We start from the raw sequence: 11,305 nt of genomic DNA, 5'->3' as shown, positions 1-11,305 counted from the left end.
TTTAGCTAGTTTGGTCACGAACTCATGGGATCAAGTCGTGGTTTTGGGCTTCTTGGGTTGTGTTGGGGTTTTGGGCTTCCACTTTTAATGAGAAGAAAAAGAGAGTGAAAATTAAGTTCCCAAACCATTTTTTCTGGTCGACCACTCAACTGTTGCAGCCGTTAGCTCAAAATGGCGATGTTAAGAAGGGTTTCTTCTTCTGCTACTCTCTCTCCTATCTTGCATTCTCTTTCTTTCTTTCGTTTCAAAACTACTACTACTACGTATTACCCACGTCAATCATCAACCACTTCTGCCGATAAAGACCACCTTCATTTTGATTTATTAGTAAATTTAGTAAGAAAAAGGTGTAAATCTGGAACACTTGAGCTTGACGAGGCATTGGGTTTGTTTAATGAGTTGATTCGGTATCGACCCTTGCCTTCCATTCACTCTTTTACTCAATTGCTAGGAGCCCTTGTCAAGACCAAACACTATTCTACTGTTTTGTCCATGTACAATGCAATGGCTTCTGCTGGAGTCCAACCTGACATTGTGACGCTTACCACATTGATCAATTGCTACTCTTGTATGGGTCGGGTGGATTTTGGCTTTGCTGTGTTTGGGAATATTCTTAAACGTGGGTTTCAGCCGAATGCTTTTACTTTTAACGCTCTACTTAAGGGGATGTTTTTGGATGGAAAACCGACACCTGCTTTGGAATTGTTCAACAAAATGGTGGCAAATCGATACCCATGCGATGAAATCACTTATGGGGTTGTCATCAATTGGTTTTGCAAGTCACTAAATTCTGATACTGCCCTTCAATTGATGAGCTCAATGGAAAAGGAAAAACTTAAGCGTCATGTCTACATATACAATATGATCATTGACTGTCTTTGCAAGCAATATCGGGTGAATGACGCCATCAATCTCTTTAAGGATATGATTGCTCGAGGAGTTGTCCCAGATGCCATTACTTTCACCACTTTGATTCATGGACTATGCAGCATTCGTCAATTAAAAGGAGCCGTAAGTTTGTTTGAAGATATGTTGAAAAGAAGCATCTCACCAGATGTAGTAACATTCACCATTCTCGTTGATGCCCTTGGTAAAGAGGGTAGGACCAGTGAAGCACTTCAAGTGTTTGAATTGATGCTTCAAAGAGGTATAATCCCTGATGTCGTCACATATACATCTTTGATTCATGTCCTATGCATCTCCAGTAATTGGAACAAGGCAACTGAATTGTTTCATGATATGATCAGTCGAGGAGTCTGGCCAAATGTGACAACATACAATATTTTGGTTGATACGTATTGCAAAGAAGGGGAGCTTAGTGAGGCACATCACCTATTAGAGGAGATGATTCAAAGAAATGTGGTGCCTGACTCTATCACATACAACTCTTTGATGGATGGGTGTTGTTTGCAGGGTCGAATGGATGAGGCTGGAAATGTTTTTGATTTAATGGTGGATGCTGGTCTGGAACCCACTATTGTTAGCTATAACACAATGATTAATGGTTATTGCAAGGCTAAGAGATTAGATGAGGCTATGCAACTTTATGAGAATTTGAAGTGCAAGTGTTTGAAACCTAATGTTGTTACATATAACACCCTTATTGGTGGGCTATGTAAGGTCGGGAGAGTTGTGGACGCAAAGAATTTTTTTGAAGACATGCAAACTCATGGACAAAGTCCAAATATTATCACATATGGTATTTTAATAGAAGGTTTGTGTGCTAACAGTGGTCTTTCTGAAGCTATGGAATTGATTCATTTGATGGAAAGAAATGGGTTAAGAGCTGATGTTGTGATTTATAGCAGTATTATTCACCACATGTGCAAAGAAGGAAAGTTGTTGGAAGCAAAGGAACTATTTTACAGCCTTTCTTCAAAAGAGGTGCAACCCAACACCATAACATATACGACATTGATCAATAGCTATTGTAAAGAGGGGATGGTATATGATGCTCAAAGTTTGTTTCTTGAGATGGAAAAGAAGGGTGTGGCTCCAGATGACCATACTTTCAATATCATGGTTCAAGGATTTCTCAAGGAAAAAGATACTCAAAAGGCACTCCAATTTCATAAAGCAATGCTTGACAGGGGTTTCTCAGTGAATGCTGAAACGACATCTATGATACTGCATGTGCTTGTGACAGATGATATGAATGATGAAGGTGGGGTTATTCTTCGTAAGTTCTTGTTGAGTGACAAATAAAGGCGTTAGTATGCATGTTGATTGATGACTCAGTCTCCAAAGACTTATTCTTAATAACATATCCTTGTGAAGATTCCAACCAATCCCACCAGGATGATGAAATCTGTAAGTTGCTATTTTCAATTCTTCATCAATTCTTTTGCTAATTTATGTGTCAACAGAAAGTGTATACTTCTCTCCTGTCTCCATCCTATATTGTGTTTACTTTTTCATTTAGATTGTATTTATTCCTTGGTGTACATGTAATGCGAGGCTATTCAACTTGGGTCTTTTCTGGGATTCTGCACAGGTATTAATGAAAGCATGTATAGATCTTGTTTTTGTTTATAGGATACTATTAGCTCGTATACTAACCGAGTTCTATGCTATACTAATATGTATATTATCACTTTTTCTTGAGATATCGTTTGAGTGCATAACAAGTCAACATAATATCTATAGTACAATTTATCACTTAGCTTGTCATGTGACATGTTTGATGTTCTATTAGGAGTTATCGAGAATATGTTTTGTATCTGTTTCGAGATTGATTATTTAGAAAACTGTGATATACTTTTCTTTTGGATGATTTCTTATGGTTAAAAGGATGTTGTTTGAATTTTCTTTGTTTTTGCCTTTTTTGGAGTTATTTTGATGTCCCTTCATGTTATTCTCTTAAAGAATTTATTTATTCTGGTGTACATGCTGCAACAATAAAACAAATGACTTGGATGAGTTGATGTGAGTTGATATTTTATAGATAAGCATTGTTCCTTCGTGCCATTTGTTAGCTTCATTCTATTGTATTACTTCTTATTCAACAGGTTCTTGATGGCTTATAGAATTGTGATATTTCTCTTTCCGTTGCATTTCTCTTCTCACCGTTTTTAGGCGATGTAGAGCCGGTCCTCACTGTATTACAGTTTACCCTATTTCTGTGTTTCCCAACCTTAGTTATCATATCGTTGAGCAAAAGCGAGAGCGCAAACGCGCCTAACATGAGAAGCTCTAGAATCTAGAGCGCCTATAGAGTGTCTATGCACCATATGTAAATGCATATGGGTTAAGGAAAAAGGAAAGAGAAGTGGTAGAGAATTTTGGTGGAAGGAGGACACCTAGCTGTGAAAGGAGGAGTGGCAAAAATAGGTTTTTTGTTTTTATTTTTATTTTCAATTTTTTCAGATGGACAATTTGTTTGTTTGTTTGTTTTTTTTTTCACAGCCCAAGTTGTTTTTCACCTCCCTAGTCCCAAGAGGCCTCCTACCATCTGGTCAATTATATGTGGGCTATATGCACATTTGGCTTGACAATAACTTCAGCGCTCTGTGATGTGCAGGCCCACTGTATTTGTAGTCCCCCTTGAGTAAATACACAGCAAGAACATCTAAAGGCCAATAACCAGTTTTCTCCTTTGTAGAAATGGATGAGAATGCATTAGAGTCGGTCTTCAGGGAATCATCAAATTCCTTTGTTGTGTTTAGGTTTCCGATTTGATGCGTTTGGTGATTTTGTAGTATCTAATTTGTTTTATATCTTACAGTTCAGTTGGAATTTATTGTTTTGTAGAATTATAATGTCCTATCCTCCTTAATGGTGATATATGGTGATATTATTACTATATTGATGTTGTATCCTTTCATAATTTTGATCTTAGTATATTAGACAATGTAAAAAGATCAATGTTAAAAAATCAAAATTGTCTGACAATGTCTGCAGTGCAGAACTCCAGCTTTCTTAGCCTGAGTACATGTGCTTGGCTTTTGTATGTCCCTTAATAGTTGCTGAAACATGAGTGACTGGTGGACAGTGCTGTCTTATATGACCGTTCTTAAACACTGAAATGCATAGATGTCATTGTTCACAGTACATTAGTACAACATTTAATTAAATGCATCTATATATTCATCCATTTCTTTCTTTCACTATATGTATGCATGAAAGCTTTGTGACTTTGTGAGATAAGTCACAACATGGACAGACTATACAAGAGAAATGGCCAATTACCTATCCTTCATATTCTTATCTTCTTGTGCCTATCATATGTGCTGGTGCTTCTAGCTATAACAAGTTGGTGTTGGTTTGAGTTATGCACTGTTAAATCCCTAAATTGGTATGAAATAGCAGAATAATAAGGCTACATGTACAATTTTTTGTGATATGTTGAAACCAAAGTCTCTTAAAACACTTGGTCATCTTATATTTTCTAGACTGCTCGGCACCAACTTTCGGTCCTAGGCTTTGGTCTGTCTCTTAATCACGTTTCACATGTTCATTGTAGTCTTGCTTCGAAAACTTTGTAACGGAATTGTGGTAAGGTCTTAACTCAATTTCTCACATATTTTCATCAATCGGATATGATTCCTGCAGTTACATTGAACTTTTTTGGTCTTGGAGCTAGGTTATTTTGTATCTATTCTTTTGTACATCTTCATACTTCTTGTACTTCAACCAATGCCTTAAACGAAATATGATATGCTTAATGGGTGTTTTTTTAATAAGGCTTATCTTCACTTCTTCTAGGTCTTTCTTGAGTCTCTATCGGAAGGTGTTGCTACATCACATTTGGACCGACGAGACGAAGATTATAAAGAGGATAGGACAAAGGTGATTTCTTTGTTTACTTCATGATTAAAACACCCAATTCTAAAGCACAACTCAAACATTTCGACAAACACCACAACCTAAACAAGGCACATTTCTAAGTTGACACGTCCCATAACCTGAAACATGACCAAGTGTGCTACATGAACAATGAAAACAAAAAATTCCAAAAATCCACCGACAAAAAACACCATAAACTAGAATTTCAAGTGACACCCACATTATACATTGAAGCAATTCAGCCATATACAGGAACATTAATAAGAGAAAGATAGATTTATTACCATGATGAGAGTAAGTATAAACAACTTTCCAAGTGTAGATATGATCACCTGCTTTAATCTAAGTCTTCTCAACTTTGTTAGAGAGAAGACCCATTGTTGTTCACTGCATTGAAAACAAACACAAGAACAAATACTATAGAGTAAACAACAAGTCAATGATTTGTAAGACAAAGTAGATTAAAGGAAATGATGATGACTTCATTACCGTTCAACAACCGATACATTCGATGTTGAAATGTTTTCTGCTTACTACATTTGTTTTGCTTTTTTAGGCAAAGAGTATTTTTCTGTGGGCCACATGCACAAACCTCTTTAGTCAAGGAACATATATGTGATCTTAACTGTTCCTTGATTCGTGGATAAACATATGTGTGATTAGATCTCCAAGTGAAAATGAAAAAGGTTTCGTATAGATGCCATGTGGGGTTCAATCATTTGGAAATGTGGATAGATTTTCTTGTTTTTTGTCCTTTTATTTTTGGTTATATTTCATTGCTATTTCATTATTTTGGTATGTAATTGGAGTATTGGACTCTCGTCCAAATGGAGCCACATTTTTGTATATTAATTGATTGTCAGTAAAAATCATGGCATACAACATACTAGAGAAGTCAATAATTCTACACTGACATAGAAAATTAACACATTCGTCTGACACAGTGACGTGGCGGATGATATATGATATGTGTCACCCTCTTACACAATGATACATGACATGCATCACGATGATACATGACATATAGCACGATGATACAAGACATGTATCATCTGCTACATCACCGTGTTGGATAAATATGTCAATTTTCTGTGTCAGTGTAGCAATACTCTTAGAGAAGTTGTATCCGAACCCGACTCGAATAAAAAAATGGCTATAAAAATCAACCCGAACGGCTATTTGGGTCGGGTTAAGATCCAACCCGATCCGATTCCCCGCTCCTGGGTGCAAATAGAAGTGGGGGGCCGAAAGGAAATAAATAAACCCACAAAACCCTCCACGGTGAAACAAAAGTGTTTACGATGAAGCAATTAGAAGAGGTTGAAAAAAAGATTGTTGAATTGCCTAAGGAGTTGCACTGCTCTTATGAAGATCTGCATGACCTTTTATCTTCATAAAAAAAAATGAAAGTCAGAGGTAAACTTTTAAGTTCTCGAGACGTTGAAGTTTAGTGGACAGAAAAAGTGTTTGTCGACTAGCAAAGTCGGTAAAACCTTTGGGTGATGATACGAGAGGTCTAGGGCTCGAACCCCGCCAGCATCAAAGAGTTATTGATCTCATTTAAAACAGGCTTACCAATAAAAAAAAAAAGTGTTTGTCCTCCATGGTGGATAATATCTTACACAGCCTTGCAGCGTGTAATCAAATGATGGTTAGTTACACTAGTTGGCTACAAAATAATTTGCCACTTTTCACAAACATACCCTAATAATTAATATTTATATGGTTTTGTAGCTAATCAACTATTGGAAAATTATGATGGAAAGAGGCTAGAGGACGATTCTGAAGCTAAAGCTACAACAGGAAGCAATGGTATTTGTTATGAAATTGTACTTACATTTCTTTCTAGTCTTTCAAGTTGATCAGATATACGTTGCTAACAGTAGAGAATGGGAATATATCAAACCATTAAGTAGACCATAGCACACTATCTAATTGTTCCTTTATACTGTTTGCACCACCCCACCTATTATTAAACCAGGTGAACTTTGAAACCCAAGTAGGTCTTTAATTGAGTCGTTTATGGATGTAGCATTGGGTTTTCTTAGGTTAAGGCCTTTTCTTAGATGCTTTTGATTTCATTAAGAAGATTATGTCAGGCCTATTTTCCTAATGAGTCCTATTAGAATTAGAATTGCAGAGGGGAAGCCTATACCTCTGCAACTCTGGGCCAGCAGTTTTGGAGCATCAGTAGCTGATTTTGGCTCAGCCACAAAATCCTTTCAGTATGTGTATTGTATTCCGTGTTCCTCTTCAAGTGGGATCTGAGACAAAAAGTTTTGTGTTTTGTATATGTGAAAGATCAATATTATCTTGGTCGAACTGGGTTGGACTTTTTTTGGTGCATTTGTTTAAATGAAGTTGAAAGGTTTTTGTGCAACTGAACTAGGCTTAGCATTAGGGGCCTTAGGTTTGGAATGGAATTAATGGTTAAGGACTACTTTTAGGCTAAACCCAAAGCTCCATGTATATATATTAGGGAGGGATAGAGCCACATTCTTATGCGCACATTATAGCCACATTTTCGACATACAAATGAATTAAGGTCTGGTTTTTTGTGGAGATGATCTCCCCACCATGAAGATCATTCTCACAAAAAATTATAATATTTGGATATGTCTAACCATGTAAAAATTAGTGTTCATTTTTGAACTTTTCATCTAAAAGTCCAAAGTTTTTGCGAGCATGTTTTAAGGTTAGAATCCATATATATATTATAGAAAGCATATCCAAGGAATCAGGTTTTGACTCTGTATCAGTATGGATCCATGGTTCCTAGAGAGTGTTATAGACCCTTGGTTGGTAGCCTTGTAGGAAACCCCACGGCGAGGAGATTTGGTCAGCTCTTTCTCTCTTGGAAAGAGAATAGATACCCTGGACCTGACTGGTTTTTGCTCATTACTTAACAAGTTAACAAAAAAAAGTTGCCAGAGAATTAATTGTCAAGATGCTGTGAGCGGCTTTCTGAGATCTGGCTGAGTAATAAGAGTTGTCGACGTTATTTCATCTCCAAATGGGAGAAAAGCATATCTTCGTTGGAAAATTCAGTTTATTTCACGCCACCTTAGTTTTTTTTAAGGCATTTATGAGGTATCGATGAATTAGAGTTGAAAATTCATTATGGAATCATTAATCCTTCTGTATGAGTATATCTGAGAGTTGGAAGCATAGCTGATCCTGTATTCTCTACATGAACAGTTACGGAAATTTATGAGAAAAGAATCAAAAGATTAAAATTTTCAGTATTGAGATCGACCTTATAGAAGTCCACGACTTAGTGAGATGGGAGGTTATCTTAGATGTTCCGAAAAATATTGATTTTGTCCGAGTTTGTGGATTTTGATTGATGTGACCTTGTTTGTGTATTACTCTATATAACTATATATCTGCAGTAGCAGTCTCTGTGCTGTAAAAGCTAAAAAGTGCTCTAACAGGATGACCCATTACAGATTTCCCTTTTTCTGATTTATGGTGAATCTTTGGAAGGACCGCTGCAAATTAATAGATCAGGAAAATTTAAACTCCGCTGGAAATGTATATATCCCATCTATGAAGCACCGACACGTCCCTAAGGGTGAAGTATCGGTATCCGACACGGACACGCCCCAACACACGCGTCCGATACGCGATTTGGAGTATCCGATTTTATAATTTTTTTTTTAATTTCCGACACGCGGGGACATGCCAGAATAGTAATCTCACGCATACAAGAAATTTTTGAGAGAGAAAAGAGGACAGCTTAGTTAGGTTTCAGCCCCTCCTCACACTTCTGTGACGGTGAAATATATATATATATATATATATATATATTATATCCATATATATATATATATTTTTAAAAATATATATATATATATATTATTCAAACATGTCCATGACGTATCCGTGTCCTATATTTTTGAAAAATGCCGTGTCCGCATATCCGTGTCGTGTCGTATCCATGTCGCGTGTCGGTATCCGTGCTTCCTAGTATCCCATTGTAGGATTTGTAGCTCACTTTTAATTTGGGTGTGACCTAATTCATTTTGTTTGTTGCCTACTGCCACAAGAGTAGAGCACAAATTAGATGATGCTAACAAGTTGCTTGCTACTAACTATGCACAAATTAGATCTCACCTATCTCACGAGTATCTGTTTGGTCCGCACTTTGGACTATTATGAATTATAGACCTTGGGGTTTCCTTTGACAAATTATGAATTCATCATTGGCGGTTGAACCCATTTCATAACTTTGGGATTTTTCTTATTTTTTACAATCCAGTTTAAGAGCTTCATAGGAATGGTTATATGAACTATCATATAGGGAAGACTCCAAATGAACTCCACCACCAAAATGAACTTACAAGATGAACTGAGGACTGATTTTTGGTGTGAAGTCTTCCCATAATGGAGAACCTCCTCGAGAAACTATCAGCTCAAGTAGATATATATATTTAACCTTGTCAAGAGTAGATAAATTTATATCGTTGTAAGCAACTTTTGATGAGGTTCCACACAAGAAGTTTCTTGCCTAGTCTTAGGTTTATGAAACTAATATGTTGAATAGATTTTCCTGCTTTTTTATCATGTAGGCCGCATATTTCTAATTATACCTTGTTTCCATGCCTTGATAAAGTTTTCTCCTATTTTGCCCTTCTATTATTGGTAAAAATATTTAATCTGACTGGTTGTAATGCTATGATGATACTTATTGATTTTAAATAGCTAATTGAGAGTAATATGTTGATCGATTCGTAGTTGGTCAACATGCACTCTTAATTTCCTTATATCATCGGAGTCGTATTTCTCTCTACTCCAGGTTTCACCTTCATATAAGTTCTTGAGACCTTGAAGTTGAGTGGACAGAAAAAGCTGATGCTAGTTGAATTATTAAAAAAAGCTTGAATGATTCCATTAAAAAGATTATGTTAGTTATTATTCTAATGAGTCCCATTAGATTTTGAATTGCAGAGAGTAAGCCTATACCTCTGCAATTCGGAACAGCATTGTGGAACACCAGTAGCTGATTTTGGCTCAGCCACAATAGCCTTTGAGTATCTTGGATTTTATATCGTTTTGCTCTTCAGTAGGATACACTATACAGAGACTGAATCTTGTCATTGTGCCCGACTTTAACAAGCTTCTCCCCGTGAATACTGCCCAAAAGTTACGTGAACAGGAATGAATATAATTTCTTTGTATCATTGTAGTTACATTTCTTTCTATTTCATATTTTCATTTGGGTTTCACTTTCACACAAACTATCTATCTTGTGAAGTTGAAAGCTTCTACTTTCTATTGCATTTTTTGCAAATGAAATCTCATATATGATCTTCTTTTAAAATTGGTATTAATGATTTTTTCCCCTGTAGCTTCAGGTGTCCAGGCTCGACCTGATACAATTGCTCCTTTGGCCGGTCGTGGTTTTGGTGCTCTTATGGAAAAGAAGATAGATCTCATTGATGCAATTATAGAGGAGCACGCTGAATTGTTTGAGGCGATTAATGAAATTGTGGAGAAGAAGAAAGCCATGAAGAAGAAGGAAGCCATGGACGAGTCCCAAGCCATGGTTGAGTCTCGTTAATGCTTGTTTTTCATGGGCCGGGGTTGAACTCTTCAAGCATTCTGCAATGTTTTTTAATTGAATACTGGTGGATCTCTTGTGGAGGACCAACACTTGCAGTCTTACAGAGCACATCTTTCGCTGTAACCGAAATCACCAAATTTTTTGTTATACCTGCAAGGTTTTCCTGGTTTCAATTTTTTTAGGACAGTGGTTTCTAGTTGTGCATACGGTTCATGTTTAACTGGCTTTCAGAACTTCAAATCCTCAACTCTCATGTCACAATTGAAAGTCATTATTGCACTGTATTTTCACCTGAACTTAGTTTTCTGAAAATTTGAGAAATCTTTTAGTCCTTAGCAAGCTAGTATAAATTCAGATTTCAGATGAATGAAACTCAAATGAAGTGGTTTCGTAGTTGTTTCAAAAATGCAATGACAAGAAGAGCACAGAGGATGTCATAAGGAAACTATACGCCAATTCTCTCAAAATATATGCCAACATATCTGATCGACATATTCAGTAGGTTAAGAGGGAAAATGAAAATTATTGTTGGAGTTTACCCGAAATTATCCTTGAACCACTATAGAACTATATATAAACAATTATAAAACAAACTTAAACAACGACATTCCATCAACCAACTAACTAATTAACAACGATAACCACAAGGTGTATAAGGTAAACTCAAAGATCTAAGTCCCAAGCTTGAGTTGAGACTTAGAACAATATTAAGCAGTCTCAGACTCTCAGTGTTCTTCATATGTGGTCTTGCCAATCTTAATATGGTGGTCAAAATTGGAAAAGAGTGTTGATCTTGATCAAGAATGTTGCGAAGGGCGAGTTGAGATTTAGATCAGTATTAATCAGTCTCAGGGTTTTTCATCAATGGTCTGTCCTAGATGTATATATATCTTAATATGGTAGTCGAAATCGGAAAAGAGTGTTGTTCTTCTCCATTCTTGTTGTGCTTATGTT

General features: G+C 36.4%; 1 protein-coding gene across 7 annotated transcripts; it reads left to right on the top strand.

Moving 5' to 3' along the window:
• Positions 1 to 30: 30 nt before the first annotated feature.
• On the top strand, positions 31 to 10,643 carry LOC147495797 (uncharacterized). 7 transcript variants are annotated; one of them, XM_086564515.1, is made up of 5 exons: positions 31 to 2,310; positions 4,705 to 4,788; positions 5,342 to 6,436; positions 6,520 to 6,597; positions 10,137 to 10,643. In XM_086564515.1, the coding sequence occupies exon 1, from the start codon at positions 172 to 174 to the stop codon at positions 2,203 to 2,205; it is 2,034 nt and encodes a 677-aa protein (XP_086420641.1). In that variant the 5' UTR covers positions 31 to 171; the 3' UTR covers positions 2,206 to 2,310; positions 4,705 to 4,788; positions 5,342 to 6,436; positions 6,520 to 6,597; positions 10,137 to 10,643. The 7 variants fall into 7 exon arrangements, 6 of the variants coding, with proteins under 6 accessions (XP_086420641.1, XP_086420640.1, XP_086420639.1 ...); XM_086564514.1 differs by lacking the exon at positions 5,342 to 6,436 and having other exon boundaries at positions 10,143 to 10,643; XM_086564513.1 differs by lacking the exon at positions 5,342 to 6,436.
• The last annotated feature ends 662 nt before the right edge of the window (positions 10,644 to 11,305 follow it).

Source organism: Coptis chinensis, chromosome 6 (assembly GCF_015680905.1).
Source record: "Coptis chinensis isolate HL-2020 chromosome 6, ASM1568090v1, whole genome shotgun sequence".
Lineage (NCBI taxonomy): Eukaryota > Viridiplantae > Streptophyta > Magnoliopsida > Ranunculales > Ranunculaceae > Coptis > Coptis chinensis.
Note: the sequence above shows the minus strand (reverse complement) of the source record. Positions and strands in the feature narration are given on the sequence as shown.